The following is a 24,934-nucleotide window of genomic DNA, read 5'->3' as shown; positions in this document are numbered from 1 at the left end:
ACATAAATGTGTACATAGTCCAGAAACATGAGACCTAGTCCGAAGATACAGTGATGAGGAGGAGAGAAAGGGAAAGAGTGAGAGAGAGTGAGGGTGAGAGTGAGAGAGAGAGAGAGAGAAAGAGGGAGAGAGAGAGAGAGAGAGAGAGAGAGAGACTTAACTGATATGACAATCTTAGTTATGAGATGTACACGTGATGCATTGATTTATACGTAAACCAAAACATAACCGTGGAATCAGGGAGGTGGAAAGCGATGCATTGCTACAGAGAGATGATAAAACCCAGTCAGTGACATTTGAATGATTATTTGGTAAACGTCATCAATTTAAGGCTTTTAATATTGCTTTCTGTTTGTTCTTCATGCTATTGATATTGCCACAACCATGTTTGTTACGGTGACACGGCATTAATTGCTCCTGTGACAATATTGTTCCGGTTTTATTTTCTCCAGGGATTTATAGTTAGGATTGGGGTCGTGAAAGGGATTCAGGTTAAGCTTGATTGGAGGATTAGGATGCATACGGTTAGATTATGTTTGTGGGTAGATCATAATGTTATATGTTTGGCTTAGCATGCAGCAAACATGTTACTACTATATGTTTGGCTTAGCATCCCATTTCATGGGAGCAATTTATTGTAGCAGGGGCAAAACCGTTTGTGACAACCTTCTCAAAACCCATTCTCGATCTCGACTGTCTGTATATCATGTAAACCGAGGAGGGCCACTGTGCATAAAACCATGGTAACTTTACAGTAACTGCAAAGGTATGGTAACCCTGTAATCAATGCAGCCAATCAAAGCCAAGAAATCCTTGATGGTTGCCATAACAATTACCATAAGCATTGTTAAGCAGCGGGACCCAGATGCGAGTCTTGAGGCGCAAAAAAAAAAAAAAAAAAAAAAAAAATGAGCGAAAAATATGGCGCAATTTCGAATCTTGTTTACGTTTACTGTGCGGAGAATTGTGCAATGAATCATATGGTATTAAATGTCGTAGCGCGATTCATTCATTTTTCTTTTCTCTCCGAATGTAGTACATGTAAACCAGAATGCGTTCATAAAACGACTGTCATAATTTCAATGCACGGTGCTGATGTTCTCCACACCAATTTGCACATCTGCAATATCACCCATAAATCAATTATATGAGTCTGCAACGACCTGCCCGTGTAGACAATGTGAATGATGTCTGTACAGAATGATACTCGTGAATCTGTGAAAATATTTAGGGATCCGTTTCCATAAAAGGCTGAAATAAAGTGACTTAATTTAACACCGATTCTAACCCTTTGGTTTCTTTCAGATTAAAAGATTTAAAGTATTCTAGCGATAAATAATTTGTCCGGCCTTACCAGAAATGAAAGCGATTGTCAAAACATAAGGAAAAAAAAAAAAAAAAACCTTCAAAATTGTAACGATGAAATAAAGAATATACATGTACATGTTTGTAGTAACATAATATACACGTAGTACATTAATTTTATTTTGTAATTCAGGTGAAGGAGAATAGGCATACTAGAAAAAAACAAACAAACAAACATACCAGTAGTTCATTTCAAAACACTACAGAAACGGGCTGAAAGAGATCCGAAATTTGTACAGGATATAGCCAAGATATCAGGCCTTACGGGGGTTTAGTGACAAAGACATATTGGGAGTATACAATCGTGAAGTTTGAGGAAGATCGGACGATTCGTCCGAAAGTTATGAATTTTTAAAGTTTTAATTTGATCCACGTGCCATTATCGCTGGATAAGAAGACTACAATTCGAGATGTCACAGTTTGAGTAGCCAATGACAATACAGAAAATTGAGAAAATTCACACAATTTATATTTTATTAAGGACATCACACTCCTTCTACTTGTTACTTACATGAAGGATAATTTAACATCCTCATGCTTTCTGAAAGAGCTGCATCGATGCCCTTCTCATGACATGAGAAAACGGGGAAAAAAAAAAACACGTGAATTTTCGTGATATTTACCTGTTGGTTGTTGCCCTACTATGACGTCAGGAATTGTTGTAGTCTTCTCATCCAACGATTGGATTTAACCAAATCACACATATCACTTTTGAATATTGGCATATTCAATAATTCAATAGATATTGAATTGATTTTCCTCAAACTTCACTGATGAGCACTACTAACATTTCTGCATTGCTGCATGAAAATCATCCATGGGCAATTGATGGGGGTTAAATTTTTGCCTTGACAATTTAAACTTCCCTATCCCCCCCCCCTTTTATAATAAAGCTTTCTCGCTGTAAATGCTCGCGACTTCATTAATTAATTAATTAATTAATTCATTCATTCATTCATTCATTCATTCATTCATTCATTCATTCATTCATTCATTCATTCATTCATTCATTCGTTCATTCATTCACTCATTCATTCATTCATTTTATTCAATCACGGTACTAACATTAGCCACGGCTGTTTTTCAGTTAGTCCGTGCAGTTCGGTTCAGTTAGACTTCATCAGGGATTTAGAATCACAAGCTAGTCATTCAGTCTTACTCGAATCGATTGTGAGTAACATCATTGTACAGCTGTATTATGTAAATGACCATAGTGTACACTGGAAATTTATGAAGGTTTGGCCAGGGTTCTGTACACTTGTTTGTTTGTTTGTTTGTTTGTTTTCAATTCACTGTAATGTTTATCTTACTTTGATACATTGTTTTTTGATACTTTTGATGTAAATATATACTGGAGGTATTTAGACTAAAGGTGTTTGATAATTTTCCATACTTGTTTAAAAAAATGTGTTTTATTGTTAGATTTACATTTTTACTTTCGAACAAATGCTACTGATTACTACTGTATTAGTCATTTCAATAAACACACACACACACCCAAAAGCTCATCAAAAGCAGGTAATGTGACATGGTCATTTTGTTTACCAGTTTGTAAGGATTGTAGGCGTCTATCTTGTGTTTTTAAGCATTTGTATAATTTAGCTTCTGTGATCAATAAATAAGTTTTATATTAACTGTTACGCTATATTCATTTTTATTTGTTTGACTGACATATTTCTTAGTATGCATTATTGTGCATTTAGAATACTGTTTTTCGGTTTAATCAGTTGAAAATCATGAAGTCACTGAGCCGGTCTATATGGTCATGTGTGCCGATATAACAACTTGAAACTGTGATATGTTATGTGTGTTCGTATGAGTAATATCATTTTCATAAAAGTACAAACATGTACATTACTGTAACGGTGAATAATAATTACGATTAGCTTGAAATACGACTGCTTAAAATCCAATCAACAAAACTAATAAATGAGATCATAATGACTGAAAATTAAAACACGAGCGAGGGTCATCGACCAGGTCATCGACCGACATTGTACATAGCTTTGTATCCGACTGTGTACAGGCTGTGGCTCCATGACAGTAACACATGCAGTCGCATTTAGTGATTCTAATTTATGAAATTGTTGTTAATTTGCTTATTTATTTTAGATCTCCTCCCGACAATTATAATTCACCCTATTCTTGTCCTAAGTTCTTAATTCCAGTTTACATTTCAGGTCGTCTGGCTAACCATTTCATTCCCTATTCTCTTTTGTTGTACTGAATTTTCTTGTGCCACAGTAGTGTGTATACGAATTCTTCTGTATATTGATGATTGTATGCAAATGAGATAATCTGGTGTGATGTACAAAGTTAAGAAATGTTATTTGTAAGTATCAACAACTGCGTGCACATTCTATAATTGGAAATAAATTATGCACAAAACTTGAATTGTCGTTATGTGTGCAGTGTTTCTTCAAGAAAGCTTGTCAGTGTGCGTAATTAACAAACCACAATAAAAGTGTAAAATTGCATCTGAATAGACTAAGAATATGTATGCAAGGAGCACATATCATATTTTCTGAAATTGACTAATGTCTTGACCTTGACAAACAGGGTAAACCCAGTGTATAATGTATCTTAATCCTGACCACTCCCTCATTACATTCTACATGTATGTCAGAAACTCAAAACAATGCATTGAGGCAAATTTTGTCTTGGAATCTTTACTTTTCTTTACTGTAATCTCCTTTTTATTTGAAGCAACAATAATAAAAATGTATGTATTACATTCTCAAGAACAGGTATGTCTGTAATGATACTTGTAGCTCAGGCCCTGGTCTATTCATGTAATGATATTCTTCCTTCTACAAATTCTGCCATGGATAAGTTTCATATTATTTACAGATAAATATAAAGCTTTAAGTCTTGTTTAAACTGTCTCAAACAAAATACCTTACATTTTCAAGGAAAACAATGTGAATACACTTCAAAAAATAGAATAAAGTGTATTTTTCTGAAGCTGATAAAAACAACCTCTCCCCCGAAAATATAATCATTTATTAAATTATAATGTCTATCTCACAATGACTTCATGATCCATACCTTCATAGTGTTGCAAGGAGCATGAGCACAACCTCTTTAAACTTATATATTACATTCACAAAAAGAATCTACTCGCAAAATTTTAAAACTTTCTGAGAATGATGTTACAAACTAGGTTCAAAGAAGAGAAGAGAAACTTAAAGAACATGAGATTCTAGCCAGAAGTCTGTACTGTTTTCACACTGCATCATGGGTCACCTTGATGCATCAAGAGGTGGTCCTATCTTTCTTCAAACCATCCCGGCATCAAATACATTGACTTCAATCACATCATAGACTTCAAAAGGGCTATGAAACATTTAAACCTCTATGTCTCTCCAGTTACCGCGTTCTTCCCACAATTTCCTTCCAAGAACCCTCAAAGCCTCCAAACGAGATTCTTTTTGAAGGCTGACAAAGAACGGACAGGTTGGTATCAAATCTACCTCTGCAAAAACATTCAAGTACCTGTAGCCTGTGTCCATGGTCAACTGCCTATGCCACAGAAAAATGTAGATAATTGATTGGATTTTAGATATGAATGGAATGTGCACTTGGCTCTTCTGTTTACACACATATAAGGGCACCTGAATGGGGTCAGCGAATGTCAAAATCTAGTGAGCTCAGCCTACAGACTGAATGAAAGGTCACAGCTCAATGTTCATTCAGGTAGACATATGCATGTCTCTGCAGTCTGTAAGTGATTGTAGCAGTCCATTCTCCATTATTTCAGACACTTGACAAACTGTGATGAGTTCAGTCCTTTTTCTGCCGTAAAATCTCTGCACTTGTTTCCGTCCTCTCTTGATGGATATCTCGGACAGGTTCTGCTGGTTCATCTGACTTGCGTTCTTTTGAAGCTACCACATCGGTACTGGCAATCCCTTTTAACAGAAAGATCAAAAAGGCAAAAACACAACAAAATGATGGACATGAGACATGGCAATGACAAAAAAAAAAACAAACAAACACACAGATGTCTGATATAGATATATACATTTAAATTTACAGGATAATAAAACTCAAATATACTGTATTTTGTGGATTGAGGGAATGCAGAAATATTAGTGGAACTCATCAGTGAAGTTTGAGGAAAATTGGACAATCCATCCAAAAGATATGAATTCTTAAAGTTTGAGTACCACAATCACTGGATAAGATGACTACAGTGCACTCTCGTAATACTGAACATGGTTTTAACGAAATTCCGGCAACAACAAAGTAGAAATTTGTGCCACAACTTTATCCACTCTATGCATATTTATTGTTTGTTTGTTCAGTTATAACAAAATATCAATAAAACAAAAGAAAACTGCCAGTCCAGAGGACTTCGTTATAACAGGAGTCACCTGTCCAACAATTCATGATGTCTGAGCAAGATGCCAATATAAAGAAAATATATACAAATTCCACAAAATATTCGTTACTTAAAGGGGAAGGCTAGTAACTGATCAGTGGGAATCAGTGGAAATGCTGGGAGATGATTGTTCCAATCCTTATGGGATTCATTCAAGAGTTCATTGCATATCTATTGTTGTGTGAAAATTATTTGCTTCAGAACGGTCTCATATTCAAGTAATGTGCAGATTAATGCTCCGTCACTGACCAGGGACGCTAACCTGGAAGCATTAAACTGCACATTACTTGAATATGAGACCATTCTGAAGCAAATCATTTTCACACAACAATAGATATACAATGAACTCTTGAATGAATCCCATAAGGATTGGAACAATCATCTCCCAGCATTTCCACTGATTCCCACTGATCAGTTACTAGCCTTCCCCTTTAAGGAAAAGTACACATTCCTATCACTTGTTACTGACAAAATGTTTCCCTGCCTTCTGAAAGAGGTGAAATAAGTGGTCTTTCATTATGCTTGAAAAACTGCAACAAATTACAACAAATTGTAACGTGAATACTGGGGTACACTGACCGTAGTCCTGGGGTACTGTACACTAATGTGTGTCTAAGAGTACACAAACTTGTGTCTTGGGGTACGTACACTAACCTGTATCTTGGGGGTACACTAACCCACTTCTTAGAGGCACACTAACCCCTGTTTTTGGGTACACTAACCTGTGTCTTGGGGAACTGGCTGAGTTTCTGCTTCTTCCACTCTCTTTTCAGTCTCTGCTGTTTTACCATCTGTCAGTTCAGCCTCCTTCTTCCCCTCTTCTTCTCCCCCTTTCCTTTCATCCTCCTCTGCCTGTTCCTCTTCTTCCTCCTCAATATCTTCTGGTACAGCTGGCTGCTCCTTTTCAGGAAGCAAAGGTTGCAGTGGGCTGGTAATTGATGAGACATCCAGCGATCCCACCTGACCCTTAGAAAATAAAGATAGCGTAACGATATGCCAGTAATAATGATTTTCATTTTTTATTTTGTACACAAGAAATTTCTTTGTTATGTTTGTTTCATTCTCCATCTGAGAAGATGGCTGGATAGTCTATATTCAGCTGCAATAGCTGGTTTTTGCGATGAATGAATGAAGCGGGATCTTTTACTTGCATGAGTTGCTACTCTCTCACACACGGGACCTCCATTTTATACATCCTATCGGAGGGACAGAGTGTTTTGTCTCTTACTAGAGAGGACAGTATGATTGCACACAACATTGCTCAGTCCAGATTCGGGTTCGAACTCGGGTCCTTAGGATCATGAGGCAGACATGGTACCGACTGAGCTAACTCACCGCCCTGAATAAGTAATAGCATGAATTTGCAGGATCTTCAAAATCAAGCTTAAAATCTTCCAGGCAAAATCAGGATGCATATTATTCAAAACAACATCTTGTGGAGGACAGTATTCTATAGCTATTTTCTGTTTCCATTAGAGAAGTATATGTTGGTTGGAATATGCATCAGAAGATATGAGATATCTGCTATGAAAATTTGAGATACCTAATTTGCATTCTTTGCTGGCCATCGCCAAGATCAGTACACAGATATACTACAGAAATCACCAGAATCATTTCAGCAACCATACAATCAGCCAATTAGCTTTAATATCTTTATAAAAAGCAGTTCCGTTGCCATGGTAACTACACTTGTACAGTTTTGTCTTTCAAATACCACGACAGTGGGCTCGCATGTATGTGGGAATATTCTAGGTGCAAGAGGCAGAACCTTGTTTTACTGTCTGCCCAATGTTTTATGATTAAATGGTAATACCCGATTTTGATGGTGCTGAATTTGAATGTGGATGATGCACATTTCCCATTCTTGATGGTTTTGAAACATTCAAGATGGCCACCAAAATGGCTGCCAAAATGTGAAATTCATATATATTTCCTTATCAATGTTTAAGATTGTAAAGATTTTACTACAGTTTGAGGGCGCTGAATCCAAATCTGGAAGATGCAACCGTTGCATATTTGAGAATGTTGAGATATTCAAGATGGCCACCAAAATGGCCACCAAAAATCTTGAATCATCTCAAGATTTGATTACTAAAGATTTTTGTTGGCCCTTTTGAATATCTCAAAAGCCTCAAGGATACAAGAGCTTCATCATCTGTATCGGGATTCAGCACCTTTAAAATAGAGTAAAACCATCAAAAAACACTGGGTGGACGGTAAAACAAGTTCAGCCTCAAAATATAACCCATTGAAGATGGACTGATTTTCCTATAACATGCATTTGCCATCTAGCCCAGCCTAAGAATCCTCGGGACTACTCTTAAACAATTAGTTGATTTTGGAACAGACTAAAGGCTCAGACAATGAGGGGCCCAAGTCCTACCAGTTTCTGGAGCTCTGTGAGGGAGATGCCCAGGGTCTGTGAGATGATGGCCGGTGGGAAGAGAGCCAGCAGGCAGCGGTTGAGGAAAGGAACCATCTGGGAACTGGCACACTCGCACAGGGACTGGAACTGGTCCCGTTCCCGCTGGTTGAACGTGCTCTCTTCAGCCCTGGTGGAGGCATAAGGGGGGAAAACACAATCACAGAATATGATTCTCATGCAGAACCATGTCACACCAACATTTGCATAGGTGATGGATATGTTATGGTATACTGTCCTTGGCATGACAAGACCTTGTATCTCAACAATTATGAATTTTCAGAAAAGGACCAAGACTTTCAATTTTTTGCAAAAAAAAAAAAAAAATGGTTAAATAATATCATTAATAGTGATATGTTAATGTTAATGTTACATATCACAGAAAAACTTTGGACTACATAAAATATTGTTGTGTCTTAAAGTTCAAATCAGTATTTTCTCTTTTTTTAATCATAAGGATGGAAGAAAATAATCCGGGTTATATGGCTAGGTAAAGATATATGGAAATGCATTTGATCTGGTGTAAACATTTGTGAAACATCCATAATAAACATCATCTGCCCGAGATTGCACAAGAAAAGCAAACACAAAAACAGTAATTGAAGTAAAAAAAAAATCAATGAGTTAAATATTCCTCAGTGAGAGACACATCAACTTAAGGAGTAAAATGAGATGACTCCTTCAGATTTGTAAAGTTTCTTTATTACACACACTAGGGAGGGGGAGTTTTCTGACCTCAAATGATATGAATGGGCATTTATACTTATGGGAATAATAAAAACAAATAATAAAATTCAACAACTACAGAGGGACTGAGACCCACCTATGGAAAGCAACAATGGAATGAACCACTGTCTGAAGTGACTGCTGCAGGGCATCAGAGACGTGCTGGGCCACTGCCACAGGGGCACACAGCCTGAGGTCGTTGAACCCGGCTAGGACGCTATTGGTGTAGGTCGCCAGTGGGGGGTGCTCCATTAGGGACTGGGGTGGGCTGGTGACACTGTCCCCCTAGGATTGATGCAAGCACAATCAAATGCACCTTGGTTAACTACTTACGCCTCTTTGCACACTACAGGAGTACCTTGTTATAAAGAGGTCCTAAAAACCATGATAATTTTGCAAATCACTGTTGGACCATAAATCTAAAAACATGGAAAAAATGTCGCCATGCCCTAGGGCAATAGTTCACTAATGATAGCCTCGTTGTGTCAGTTCACGAAAACTGCATCTCGCAAAAATGCTTGTGACCTCCTCATTTTTTAAAAAAGAAAAAGAAAATCTGTACGCAAAAATAACAGCTTATACTGTACACTAGTACAAGCTATATTAAGGTATTAAAAGCAAGATACCAACAAACTCCATGATGGAAACAGGAAGAGGCAAAGGCAACATGTTTAAAGTAGAATATGAAATTTGTCACAAAGATCAAATTTGCCACGAATAAATGAAATAAACGGCAGAGCTCTCAACTTTATACAATGTAGCAGGTAAATGAAAAGCTGAAAGACATTGTTTAAAAAATATATAATCAGATACATATCAAGTATTACACTTGCCTGCTACTTATGATTGCAGGAATATACCACCCAGAAACAAGATTTTCTGAATTTAAAGTGGCAACTTTGAGATAACTTGGAGGTAACAGAAAGATAACTTTAGAATGGGCGCTGCTGCTGTCGGTTAAGTATTTTATGATGGATATTTCTTGAAATACACATACCTTTGAATTAAGCACAATCTTAAGTACATTTTACTTGTTCTTAGGAAAGGGTTTACAGATCCCTGAAAGATGTCTAAGGTAACATTAGAGAAGATATTCTGGAAGGCTACCATCCAAAAATAAGCCAGCTTTCCTTCTTTACCTGGATACTTGGAAGAGATACTGATGACATGGCAAGAAATGCCTGAGAAGCCACAGGTGTGTATGACTGCATTGCCCCCTCAAACCTAGAAAGTAGAAAAATGTTTCAAATTTAGGGTTAAGGAATACTGACTGGCAAGGACTTTCCTTTTATCATTCCACAGATACACCAATCATAAATCGTCGCTGTGTTCAGGAGAGCAAAAAAACATGGCAACCAAAGCATTATATCAAATGGGAGAGCCTTTCCTTTGATGTGCCGCGGTGGCTTCATTTTTGGGGTAAGACAGCTAGGACATCACTTTCTGATTATCTGACCATTAATCTAAAAAAGTCATATTCACCAAAATTTTATATGCGAGGTCTTGTCGTCCCAGCGACAAAATGTAACTATGGACTTCATTCATCTCACAATATTCCTAACGACTCCAGTAAAGGCAACATTAAGTGTTTGTGCAATCCTTTGCCATGTTGACCCACTGTTAGTGACAATGTATCACTTTATGCAAATCACTGCAATGTAGAGCAAAATATATTTCCAGTTCTACATCTCAAACAAGCAAAAAGCTGAGGACATGTTAGAGCTTCTCTCGACAGTATAATAGTATATCAGGAAGCCAAAGACATCATGTAATAATTACAGATGAACTCCTGTCATTTATTTATTTATTCAAGATTTCATGCGTGTTCACAAAATAGGAATGCATACAAATGTATGCAAGTACATCTCATATAGCCAAGACAGAATATAATACAATAAGTATACATTGATAAGAAGTAGTTACAGGATAGTATACAACTCCACTAAGAGAGCTACATTATTCAAGGTAACGAACACGCAAAGGAATTGCAACATAAGCTTAAAGCTTGAAAATCGTTGCAAACCCCGTGAACACAATCTATATGCTTGCAAATAATTTAAATGATACTTGATAGGAGTTAGGGGGGGGGGGGTATTTACAAAGAGAGCATGGGCACATGAGGGGGAAAGAAGAAATGCATGTGTGGTGCCTATTTGTCCTGTCGGACATTGACAAGAGAGAGAGCAAGAAAAAGTTTAAAGTGTCAAGTCATTATAAGCAAATTATACTGATTAAATTGATTAAATTTCTCATAAATCCCATTCAAATGTCGATTTCAGGGGAAATTATGATCACAGCAAGTTTAATAGTTAATAGTATCCAGGAGTTCATGTATGTAGCTCCCTAAGCATTCTACCCCTCTTCAGTCTGGGCATCATCAAAATATTTCCAGTTCTACATCTCAAATAAGTGCACAGCTGAGACATAACACAACTTCTCTCAACTATATGCAACTGACATAAGCTGGCACATGTCATTTGCATACAATACAAGCCACAGACAGACCTATACTCAAATTCAAATTCAAATTCAAATTTATTTCACATGCTAAAAAGAAAAAAAAAACATCACGTTCACAATCAAACAGAAGAGAAAAATATACAATCAACATAGCACGTGAGGGATCAGTAAAGGCCGTATGAGGCCTATCGAGGCCGATTCCCTTACATGTACCACATCTGTACTTTTCAGAGGGGAATGAAATCCACCCAATTGGATTGAGAGAATGGAGATACATAATATACAAAATGTACATATTAGTAGAACAAATCAGTGAAGTTTGGGGAAAATTAGACAATCCGTATATTAAAATAAAAAATTACACATTCTTAGTTGTTGGTACTGCCATCGCTGGATGACTACAACAATTTGTGATGTCGCAGAAGGACAATGATATAAGAAAATGTAAAGATAATCCCATGAAATCAATGATATTGGAAAATATAAAGAGAATCCCATGAAATTAATCATTTCTAGTAAAATTGCACATTCCTTTCACTTGTATTTGATGTACACTGTATGTTAAGCGTTATATTATTTCCCCTGCCTTCTTAGTCAAGTGTTCTTTTATTATGCTAGAAAAATGAAAGCATGTCGAATTCTCTTCATATTTTCTTTATATCGTTGTCTTAAAGGGATCATATAGTTTTGGTTGAGACCTAATTTCAGGTTTCTAACATTTTTTGGTGAGCTAATGAGAAAGCTCTTATGAAATATGAAAGAGCATGTAATTCCATGAGGAATTCAACATTTATATGATGAAAATTGGTTTTGACATGGCTGAGATATCCAAAACAGACCGATTCTAATAAGTGTGGGACCCACACTTTATTACGATCGCTTTGTTTTACTTTGTTTTTGGATGTTTAAGTCATTCCAAACCCGATTTTCTTCAAATAAACTTTGAATTCCTCTTAAAATGGTATCCTCTGTACTATTTCATAAGTGTTTTTTGGTATCTCGCAGATATTTAAATGCCCAATTCTAATCTCCGCCAATACTGTATCATCCCTTTAAAGCTGGGACATTATCAACTGTTGTGATCTTCTTTTACAGACAGTAATGAAAATTCATAACTTTTGAACAGATCCTCTGAATTTCCTCAAACTTCACTGGTGTGTACTGCAAACACAGTATTCATTCAATCCACATGTTATATAGGTTTCAATCATTTCCTTTCTCTTTAATGGTAACCAGGGTCTTTGGCTGGGGTTCAACAAAATAACACCAACAAAACAGACTGATACAAATAATACCGCTGGGATTTATGCATTACCACAGCCCTTGTGCAAGCAACAAGAGGAAATTTTCAAATAGAAAAGTAACGTCTTCATTTAAATGTCTACATCTTTGGCATTCTCCTGGAAGAAATCATCAGCACTCCATGGCTTCACAACAGAAGAGGAGAGTGCTGAATAGATGGTCACATGGTCTTCCAGCTAAGACCAACGTGAACCAGTCAAACATTCAAATGCCTTCAGCATGACACAAATCGCCCCTTCGAATCCTGTCACAATTTGGGGAGGGGCATGAAAAATACAGAATGCAAAGGCTATTTTGTTGTTAATGCGGGGGGGGGGGGGGGGGGGGGGCGGCATGGGGGAACCAACATAAAACAGCAAGTCATAACACAGCATAACAGCACCAAGGTACCTGGACACAGTGTAGTTTGACATAAGGGCGGGCACTCACTTTTCTGTAGCCGACTTGATCATGGCCAGAAAGCTGTGCAGGGCGGCTCGCTGGAAGATTGGAGCCAGGAGGCCCCGAAAGTCTGCCCCCACTCGGCTGAAGGAGAGACCAAAGTACATGCACTGGCCAAGCAGGGAGTCCAGTCGATTGCCAATCCCCCTCTCCAGGTCCTGCTCCAGTGTACGCAGGAACTGAGACACCTGGATGATAGGGAAGAAAGAGACACATATATTCAATTCAATTCAATTCACTTGTAATATTATTATCAAATAATTGGGGATTTTTTGACAGGTTTTTAAAGGGGAAGGCTAGTAACTGATCAGTGGGAATCAGTGGAAATGCTGGGGGATGATTGTTCCAATCCTTATGGGATTCATTCAAGAGTTCATTGTATATCTATTGTTGTGTGAAAATGATTTGCTTCAGAATGGTCTCATATTCAAGTAATGTGCAGTTTAATGCTTCCAGGTAAGCGTCCCTGGTCAGTGACGGAGCATTAATATGCACATTACTTGAATATGAGACCGTTCTGAAGCAAATCATTTTCACACAACAATAGATATACAATGAACTCTTGAATGAATCCCATAAGGATTGGAACAATCATCCCCCAGCATTTCCACTGATTCCCACTGATCAGTTACTAGCCTTCCCCTTTAATCTTTCATTAGGTACATACGTGTATATGTGACCCGCCACAACAAAAGGATCCTAAAGTCGCTGACGGCTGAGGCGAGAAAATTGAGTTTGAAGTCAGATCATCAAAATCGATCAAAATGATTGGATTTCTGTCCTTGGCATGATTTTGTAGTCTAATGTATCATCTATCATCTGTCGAAACTTTGAAGCTAAATGATCAAAGAAAAGGCAAGAAATTAGCGTTTTTCTAGGCCGTGATTTTCTGACTTTCAACAGAAGAGAAACATGTCCGAAGATTTGGATTTAGTGCCGCAGATAGACTCTGCCCCTAGTAACAAGGGAGTGATCTTATTGGTCAGTGCATGGCACCCTGGTTACTGATTGGTCATGCGTAGACCGCTGGCACTATAAAGCTTGAATGAACATCACGGAGGTTGCTATGAGCAGACCTTCTATTGTCAAGAGGTGAAAACTGTCTTCACTCCCCTTGATCATGATTGCATCGGAAAGAAAACTTTGAAGGTGGTTTTCTTGAAACGCTGATTTCCTAGACCACTCGACATGGTCTCATAAAATCATCAATATCTTCGCAACCGAGTACTTTTATGAATAGTGTTATACATGAAATTAAAGGTAGGGAATCCCATATCCATGCCTTAAATGAAGAGTTGTATAAATACAGTGGTATGTTGAAGAGAGTATCATTTTAGAAACTCCCATAAAGTGTTGAAAGTGGAAGGTAACATTTAGTACATTTTTATTGACCGTTAGATTTTGAATTGAATTTTTTTCGGGGCTCACCGTAAATTCCAGTACATTACTAGGCTACCTTTGCAGACCCATGCACTGCATGTGTGTCTATCATGTATATTTTGTGAAGAAAGTTCATTAAAACTTACAAACATTTCTATATACATTCTTGCCACTCACTCTATATGTTATTACATCAGCTCTTAAATACTTTTAGATTTGTGTTTATAGATAAAAAATACAGAAGACTGCAACAAAAAGGCTTAAGTGTGGCTGACACACAGATCTACTGAGTAGTTGAGTTTTGTGCATTATTCAAATTGTAGATAACTGTTGACTTTCAAATTTCTCAGCAGTGGCCGAAACAAGTCCCCTGAGGTTCATATTTAATTAATGTTTTGCTGCATTTTGGGAGGTCTGTAAAAGGTCTCCCCTACCTTTAAAGCGGAAGAGTAAGGGAATAATGTCATGTCATTTTCAGAAAATTGTCCTCCGGTGACTTCCGTATCCTTTTGTTTTAGTGGGTCACATATAATCAGTAGAAATCACAACCTTAATATTTCTTTTTTGTTTTTTTTTTGTCTTTGTCCATTCTCACTGTGCAATATTTACGATAAATATCATTGATATAAATTGTTTAATTATACATATCTTTTATTGTTTTGTACACATTCCAATGTACTCAAAGTGGTTTCATGTAAAAAATGTCTGCAACTCAGCCTGCAGGCTGCCATGGATAACTCTGATAATACCTTTCAATCTATCAGCCCTGGATGAAAAGACTACAGTGCAGGCAATTAGACTGCTGCTCCAGGTGTCAAAAATGGTGACAGTGATATTGCCCCTTTTATTTTAAATAAAGACAAGTCAAGGACCTTTTCTTCTTTCTGAAATCACCAGTGTGAATAACTTGTCTCCTACACAGGATGTTCTGAAGCTGGCAAACAAGTTTTGTATTTAAATAAATTATCATATAAATAGATAAAAACAATAGCACAGAGCTGAGATCAATTGGGGCAATAATATCAACAATGGCCTGAAAAGCAGTCCATATCTGTACACTAAATCTTGCCAATGGACCCAGACATGGTGTTCGAATGAGCTTTCATGAAGATAAACCTGTCACAATTGTTCTTCTGTTTATAATCTTGGCTGAATATTGTGGCTCCTCTGGCAAAAACAAAGCTTCAAGGGCTCCTATTATCAAACACTGTACTGTATGTGCATCATGTGCTAAATGTTTTGAGAGTTTTAATAAACAGACCAGAAGAAATAAACAGTGTATCAAAAGTGCTGATGCCCTTTTCTACTCATGAGATTGACTCCGCACGAGCCTACCAAAGGTCAATGCAAATGAGAATTATATTTTTCAAACAGCTGCCTGTAGAAGACTGTAAGGCTTCATCACATGGCTCTATTTTCAACTTTCCGTGCATCCATCGTGCAAAGAAAGCCATCAAAAAATGATCCTCGTTACTAAAAAATTTGCACTTTATAAACCTACTGCTTTCTGCGACACATCAAATCAAAAAGCACACATGTTCCTGTCACACACAGAGTACTGCAGTGATTCAAGGAAAAGGTGCATGTTTTGCTTTGTACCGTTTACCTCATCAGTCCCAGATGCCTTTCCTCAGAGGCTTTCTAAGTTAGCAGACATTTCCAGCAAAAGCGATCATACCTTCTGAACTTTCATACATCTGAATCAGAAGAACAGCGTTCAAAATCAACCTTACAGAAATTTGATCAAAGCAAAAATCAGATGTGGTGAGGAAAAAAAAAAAGTAAATGCATCCTGTTCATTGCATGTTTCCAAATATCTGATATACAAATAATGTACTTGAAACTATCATGGCATCCACAACGATACTATTTGAAAATGCAAGAACCAATCTATCCGACAATACACATATTATGGATTCTAGAATTTTGCCTTAATCTGTTGCTAGGTTCCAGGGAGCAATACTACTTGTCATTCGAGACATGCTGCCTCCCCCAATGCTGAAGTTGCTGTATATTCAAGAGAGGGACATACATGCATCACCTGCATGTTGCACCTAAAATGTAGCACACTATACAATTGTATAGCATACTGATGATGCCACCACAAGTCACCACAGTTCCATGACATTTGCTCCTGCAACAATGCTCCCATGAAATATCTGCATGCTAAGCTGAACATAAATTCTACTCTCAAACATAGCCCTAACCCTAATCCTAATCCTCACATCGAACTAAACCTAAAACCCTAACACAACCCTAACCCTTATTTTCTACTGGTCCGACCTGTCTGTCAAACCAGTAGGTACCCAGTTCTTCAATTTTTCACTGGTCCATCCCTGAAAAAGTTACTGGTCCAACAGTGATTTTTACTGGTCCTGGACCGTCAGACCAGTCCCAGTGTGCAACACTACCTAACCCTAAGTCTTTGTAGAAAATAAGAAATAATATTGCAGGAGCAAATGTCATGTCATCATCACAACATCACTGGAGAACCAGCAGCCCTTGAGACAGCACAACCCTCTCCAGGACAGCATCTATTCTTTTTGGGAGAATACAATTAATTTGTACTTTTTCAAGGTTCAAGGTTCAAGGTTCAAGGTAGAAATGAAGCAGCACTCCTTACCTTCTGCACCACCCATCCCTGGAACAACGCAGCCTCGTTGGTCACCGAGTCATGACTGGTGGCTAGGATGGGGTCGTCGTCTGAGAAGATGGCCCTATACTGGGTCACTATGTCGAACAGGTGGACCCGGCTTGCCTCTATGACCTTGGTGATGTGTGTATATGCTGCAGAATGCATGAAAAGTGGTAACAAACACTCTTTAACGACTACATCTAACACAAATACACACAAGAATACAATCAACATTCAAGAGCCAGTTTGAACTGTCTCCCAGTTCTTTTCTTTTTCATTCCTTTTCACTGCTGGTCTTTGTTCCTTGTTTTTTATTTCTGTATTTTGCTTTTTTGTTGGCATTTGAACTTTCATCAGTGATGCTCTTACTTTCCCCTCACTTCTCTGGTGTATGATTACCAACTGTATCGATGTTCACATGTTGTACTGTGTTATTATGCTAAATGAATCAGATGCTCTTATTTCTACTGATATCAAGAGTTACTGATTTTGTAATGTATGTTCACTGAGAAATGTGTAAATGAGAATACCTTTGTTCTTCTGATCAATAAAAATCCAGAAACAATAACAAAAAAGTCATTTCTCCCTCATCTCACCATCGTCCGTCTGGATGGCTGCCAGATGCCCTGGAACCAGGCGTCCCTGGCCTGCAGGAACTTGATCCGGAGCTCCGCCTCTGTGAAGAGGTCCCATGCGGCGCAGGTAGCCAATCAGGCGGAGACAGGCCGGCAGCTGGATGGCAGAGCGAAGCTGCTGGATGAGTTGGTTCAGCATGAGCTGGCTGGATGAGTGCACCTCTGTCACTATGTCCTGTGGGTTAACAGAGATAAAAGGAGTACACACAATGATAAATTGATTGTGATGATGATGTTGATAAGGATGAGGATGATGAGGATGATGAGGATGATGATGATGATGATGATGATGATGATGATTGATGATGATGATGGTGGTGGTGGTGATGGTAATGGTGGTGGTAATACAAATGGAAGTGCCATTAGCGGCAGTTGCAGCAGCAAATGTATATAATGACAATCACCATTATATCAATGAAAGTATTTCTGACGGTATCACTAATATTTTTCAAAATCTGCCATAAAGACGGGGACAAAAAATTACTATTCTTTGAACACAAGCACTGCTCTTTATCTCCGGTACTTGAAAGTGGATCTGAAATGAATTTTCACTTGAGATGAGGCAGGTATTACATTTGATTTTGTTCTAATGTAGTATACCACTGACCACCACTTGATTGTCAAGAAAAAAAAGAAAATTTCAGAGGTAACAGGAATACTTTGTCTTCTTATACTTTGCATATTAATTTATAAAATGTGTGTTATTTAACAAATTGATACGCAATGCGTATCAATCATTAAATGCGTGTTACAGCAAAATCAGTCCGTCCTCAATGGGTTAAGGAAAAAGAAAGGAAAAAAGCAAAAAACAACAACAACAATATCATTGTAACCCTATGCAACCAAATGGTGGCAAAGTATTCGAACAAAAAAAAGCAAATACAAAAAACAACAACAACAAACAGAAACAGACCTTGATGACAGGTATGCTGGCGTGTTTCTTCTCAAGCCTCTTCACGTACGCTGCAAGCTCCAGTGCTTCGTCATAGTAACCGTTTCGCACGCAGGTGTCCATGAGCTGAGGTATCTCTAGGATCTCCAGGAGCTGGGTGTGCTTCGACAGGGTCAGCGAGTTCATCCGCCGGCTAGTGAGGGGAAAATGACCAGGCCCTCATTACTGGTTTTGTCAGCATTGATGTCACAGAATCAGGCGATACAAATGATATAAAGCAAATACAATGGTAATAGGAGTGCACTGACAGGGTTATTGACAGGTTCATTGACCTGTCAGATAGGAAGTTGAAGTACTTAATATCTTGAAGTACTTTATATCCCTGGGCAGTATCTAGTTGAATCTAAATGTATGCAAAAGAAGAGGAAAACAATCTTATTCTTTTTTTTTTTGAAGAAAAACAAAACAAAACAAAAGAAATGACTGCAAAACTGCAAAGAAAGATGATCACTGCAATATCCTTAGCTTGTCTCATTGAAACTTTGCAAGAAAGAGAGTTGCTTGAAACAAGACTAGCATGTGGAACAGTTCATTCACCTTGTACTGATCTGCTGTGCCTCTTTCAGGAACTGGTTGCATCTTTCACCAAAATCAGGCAGCTTGTCAAGAAGGTTGTTGAGGTGCTGCTCCACATCTGTGAACTGCAGGCAGAAATTGCTACATCAGATGCAAAATGACTGTTGCACATGGCATAGCTTAAATGTATTTGATATGTTTCTGAAGCTAAGTCAATACTTTGTTTTTAGATTGTGGTTACTGCAGTTCTTTCCTGCGAATACAATGTACATTCTGGTTTTTGGCTTTGGTGCTACATTTGTATTTTGTTTCTCTGGCTTGTACATGATACTTACACATGTTAAAATTGCATGTTTACAAGACAAAGAATTTACCCATGAATGTTTGCATTGCTAAATCTTTGTTAGTGTTTCAATAATCTCCCATTATAATTTGATCCTTTTTTTTTCTTGGCATAAATGCATACCATGTGAAATCAATGATGAAGAAGGTTCTGTACAAGTATCCAATAATAAATGTCACCACATCTGAGGAATTTGTATCACAATTACAACCAAAGGAAAATGAAACATACAGTTGGATCACTCTTCAGTAGGGGAGCTTTTAATTTACGAAGCAGACGTTTAAAAGGCAATGTTGGCATTTAGCGTTCTCCTGTCTCTCTGCATTATGTCGCAAAATAGCTTTAGATTTTGCAAAGACGCAGACTAAAACATAAAGTAATGGACCCATGTTGTTCCTCATAATGGCATCAAGTAGCTCTCTGCATCATGATATTGAGCGGAAACTAATAATGCTCAAACCTGTTGTGAAAACTCAGACAACTTGAGTTTGATTCGATGAGCGGTCTTGCGCATGCACAGAACATTTAAGTTTTTCCTCTTAATATCCATGTTACAGATCTTAAAGCTACCTTTCAAAGGGACAGTATGAACATCTTGCACTCTTCTTGTAATCTAAATCATCTATCATTGAGATACACTCACATCTTCCACAATCTCTCGAGAGCAGTCTGCTGTCTCGATGAAGGTCTTGTAGTTGTCAAAGGCCAGCTCCTGGGTCTGCTGCAGAACTTGAGCTCTCTCATCTGCCACCTTTCAGGTTCCCTGGCTGCATCACAACACATTATTCACCAGGATTTCATTTCATAGAATACTCTGTCAAATTTTAAAGTTTATCTGAGTCCATTCCTGATGACATTCTCAAGTTGCCAAAGGCTTCCTACAAGACTCATCAAGTTCTGATAGGAGATGGACTAAGCAAACAGCATCTAATAATCATATCATCCAAGCTACAAGGTAACTACCTGGATTTTGGAAATACAGTCGACCTTGCTCTTAAGTCCACCTCGCATTTAAGTCACAAGCAAGGTGAAGGTGTTTTCAAGTCCTCTTCTCTTTTAATATATTTTATTGATTCTAATCCCTCATAAGTCATATTTTCTCTATAAAGTCGAAGCTATTTCTTCAGTCCAGATTCGACTTAGGCGAGGTTGACTGTACTTGGAAGGTTTCCTTATGTTGCAATAATTGTAAAGGTAAACATGGAACTATATTTTTGTTAAGCAAAAATATTGTATTCTCTACTTTATGTACCTACCCGTAGACAAAGACTTAAACATTCAGGACATACATAACATCATCATCTGTGGTAAAGTCTAATCTAGCAACTCACTTTTAAAAAGTAGCCTGAAGTATGTAGTTTATGAGGGTCAATTCTTAGAGGTGAATCTCCATAGTCAGTAACAGAATGGGAATCAGCAAGTAACATATAGATACACTTACTGTACGAACAATAATGAAATCACAAACTTACATAACTTATCGACTCCACATGAGCTCAGTTCAGCTAGATAGATTGCAAAATCCGGATTTTTCCCGCCATGATTCTGTGGATATATGAAAAGGGGGGGGGGGGGGGAGGGGGGAGAAGAAGTAAATTATGCCATAGAGAAGTCAGAGAAGTGAAAAAGTAAGCATATTTATAAATAAAATATTTTGATATAGTCTGATTTTCTCCAGCAGCATTTACTGTAAGTACCGGTACCATATCAAAAAGCCTTTAGATCTCAGTGCAACACAGCCAATTAAGTACCATCTGTTAACCCATTGAGGACTATGGGAAGTGCATGTTGTAGCAAAATCAAACCGTCCTCAACGGGTTTTTTTGTAAGTGTTATCACACTTGGGGAGAGAGAGAGAGAGATTTTGTTGCAATCCCTGGTGTGTGACTGGGATACACTCCTCAAAAGAAAGGGGGGGGGGGGGGACAAATGATAGAAATACAGACAACATACATTTTATATCATTGGTTCCTTGTTGCATCTAACTAACTTGATTACTGACTCAGATTGGCCCTGAAAACAATTTACACTGTTGACTTGGCATCTAAAAACACAGAGATCCAAATAAAGATAGCAAAAAGGAACCAACCACCCACCTTACCTGGAAATGGCTACAAGGTACTCAGTTGTCAGTAACATTTGTTGATTTGTCGTAAACAAAATTCTTGCAACCTATGATCTGCAACAGCTCTTGCTCTTTATGTTACAGAGCCTCTACGACTTAGTTTGAAATGATTACAAGTAGAGGCAATCTAAGGCAAATTGTGGTGAAAGGCAGAGTCCACACAGCCTCAGGTGCAGCCTTCCATTTTCAGAATTCACGGCATATTATCACTAAATTTGTGCTAAGTAATCATTATTTTCTGCCGTCAAGCCGACAACCATGTAAACTCTAATTTCTGCCAAGGAAGGTTTAAAGCATTTTTAATATAGCTAGAAACTCTGGTAAGATACTCTAACTTTACTAAAACCTTTACTTTTAGGCCGAGCCCTGGCCGATTGCATGTGATGTACATGTAGGTCACTAGGTGTCTATAGTGACTAAAGTGAAAGACAAAAAAAACAAAACACACACACACACACAAAAAAAAAAACTGAATTAAAATGTAATTTTACACACTAAGGCAAGGGGGGGGGGGGGGGGGGGGGGAGGCCACGGGGGAGTAAGCCTAAATTAAATAGACAAATAAACAAATAACAATTTGTAGTTTTGTTCCCCCTTTAGACAGCAATATAGCTGGGATCCAACTTCAGCATGCCCATTCAAGCATTCCATACTGGTATATGTAATTTACCCCCCACTAAAGATTGAAAAAAAAAAGAAGAAGTGATAGGTCCCATGCATCAAAGTAATACAATGGTTAAATTTATGTGGTTTTAAGGGTTTAATAGGGTTAAAGTTTACGGTTAGTTAGGGTTAGGGTCGAGTTTAGGCCTAGGGTTAAAGGTAGGGAATCCCATTTGCACACCTTAAATGAAGAGTTGTATAAATACAGTGGTATGTTGAAGAGAGTATCATTTTAGAAACTCCCATAAAGTACTGAAAGTGGAAGGTAACATTTAGTACATTTTTTGACCGTTAGATTTTGAATTGAATTGTTTTCGGGGCTCACCGTAAATTCCAGTACATTACTATAGGCTACCTTTGCAGACCCATGTACTGCATGTTTGTCCATCATGTATATTTTGTGAAGAAAGTTCATCAACACTTACAAACATTTCTATATACATTCTTGCCACACACTCTATATGTTATTACATCAGCTCTTGTACTTTTAGATTTGTGTTTATAGATCACAAATACAGAAGAATGCAACAAAAAGGCTTAAGTGTGGCTGACACACAGAACTACTGAGTAGTTGAGTTTTGTGCATTATTCAAATTTTAGATAACTGTTGACTTCCAAATTTCTAAGCAGTGGCCTAAGCAAGTCCCCTGAAGTTCATATTTAATGTTTTGCTGCATTTTGGGAGGTCTGTAAAAGGTATCCCCTACCTTTAAGGTGGAGGGTTAGGTTTTAACGATAGGGGCTGTGTACTGTGCATGTGTTGAAGTTAGAGAAGGCAAAAATAATTTAGCTCCTAAAAACCCACGGCTAGGATAGCCAATGTTAGGTCTAGACTTGTCCCTTCGGCTTAAAAGGCTTTATCTCAGTGACCCGGCGTCCCATAAGGGCAAAGGCATGCATTTTTGACATACTGAGATTACTGTATCACAGTATAGTGTTGTCTAAAGCATTTCTGTGCGATGAGAAGCTGGTTACCGACAGCTCCAGTTAAAACTCCACAGGAGATGTTTAGGAGGTCTACTTATCCAAGATCCAAGATCCAAGACACTGACTCACTCAATCACCATGATCACTGGGCAGTGGCAGTATTCCCCGAGACCGAAAGTAAATTCTCTTCTCGTACAACACTGAGCCGTCTGAAGATTTGTGTGCAGGCATGTTCTCTGTCATAGTCAATCTGCATTAATTTATCTGTATTCTGCAGAGTTGAGTGTTATTTACTGTTAAACAACGACTCAGGGCGCTCCTTGTAGAAACTCTAACGAGTTTGTTAGTGAGGCTCTACACACAGTTTGAACGCAGAAGGCCTGGGCCAGGGCAAGGTCTAGATAGTACAACAAACACAAAACTCAACGAATGGGACTACATAACACCCACAACGGCGATGATCCGAGGATATGACCCATGGTGAATACTAGTACCAGCCACAAATGGTCATGTTATTGATAATTACTAGCCAAATGAATATGTACGAGCATTAGAAGCCGAAATATGTCATATCTTTTTCTTACCTGGAAAGGAATCACGAAAAACAGCGGTCAATATAGTCTCATCTTCCACGTCCACAAAGTTTGCCATTCTCGGTTTAAGCCATCGAATCGGTTACGGTAACCGCGCCGCGCCGTACGTCAGATATCCGGATTGCGCGCGGTCCAGCAGAGTCCCCCGCCCTCCTTCCAGCTCCCCCCCCCCCCCTGTCTTTTTTTTTTTTTTTTGCTTGTTTGTTTGTTTGTTTGTTTGTGTTGTTTGTTTGTTTGTTTGTTTCTTTGTTTCTTTGTTTCTTTCTTTCTTTCTTTTTTTTCTTTCTTTCTTTCTTTTTCTTTCTTTCTTTCTCTCTCTCTCTCTTTCTTCAAAACCACCGACAAGTCTATAAAGTTTATAAGCACCGCCGAAAGTGTGGGGGGGGGGCACTTCCGGGTTTCATGAGAGAAAAAAAAAAAGAGAGAAAAAGGTCTTCAGCGCAAAGAAAAGCCTTACCGCACACTTCAAGGTTTCTATCTAATGTTACATGTATTTCTTTCTAGTGCCACTTACGCATTTCCGGGGTAAAAAAAAAAAAAAAAAAAAAAAAAAAAAAAAAAAAAAAGTGGGGGGGGGGGGGGGGGCAAAGTAGACTTGACACCTTATGTACTCCTTTGTATGGTGCAAAAATATGTGTGTGTGTAGGGGGGGCAGCCCCCCCCCCCCTCCCCCCTTCAGTTCCGCCGGCCCTAATAGGCCTATACAGGCCTACTCGCAGCACATGCAGGCCTACTCACAGCACTGCTCGAAAGGTGCTGTGTTCATAAGCCCCTGCTCACAATAGATGAGCTCATTATTTACTGTAGGCCTCCATTGAATACATGTACAATGTATCATGTGAGACACAGAGGTTTAGACATTTTTTTTTTTATATCATCTTAATAGCAATAAGTATCTTACATGCAAATACATAACAGATCGGTCTTTTAAGCTCTAAAGGGTGAATGAGGCTATTTCTATAACGATAGGGCCTAATGTGATCTCATAATCATACAAACTTATATAGGCTCCCTACTACTATTAACCCTTAAACCCCCCCCCCCCGGGGGGGGGGGGTCCCCCTC

The 24,934-nt window shown here is 38.2% G+C and overlaps 1 protein-coding gene across 1 annotated transcript; it reads right to left on the bottom strand.

Moving 5' to 3' along the window:
- Positions 1-4,038: 4,038 nt before the first annotated feature.
- Positions 4,039-23,927, bottom strand: LOC140229958 (conserved oligomeric Golgi complex subunit 8-like). The gene is given in 17 exon segments (XM_072310158.1): positions 4,039-5,276; positions 6,472-6,715; positions 8,133-8,301; positions 8,995-9,182; positions 10,037-10,121; positions 13,089-13,288; positions 17,104-17,267; positions 17,712-17,738; positions 17,741-17,804; positions 17,806-17,925; positions 18,664-18,835; positions 19,240-19,343; positions 20,205-20,311; positions 20,314-20,328; positions 21,034-21,091; positions 21,093-21,106; positions 23,861-23,927. Coding segments are annotated over 17 exon segments (1,926 nt in total). The 3' UTR covers positions 4,039-5,148.
- Between the last annotated feature and the right edge of the window lie 1,007 nt (positions 23,928-24,934).

This window comes from Diadema setosum, chromosome 6, assembly GCF_964275005.1.
Source record: "Diadema setosum chromosome 6, eeDiaSeto1, whole genome shotgun sequence".
In the NCBI taxonomy this organism is placed as follows: Eukaryota; Metazoa; Echinodermata; class Echinoidea; order Diadematoida; family Diadematidae; genus Diadema; species Diadema setosum.
The sequence above is the reverse complement of the archived record's forward strand: the minus strand, read 5'-3'. Positions and strand labels throughout refer to the sequence as shown.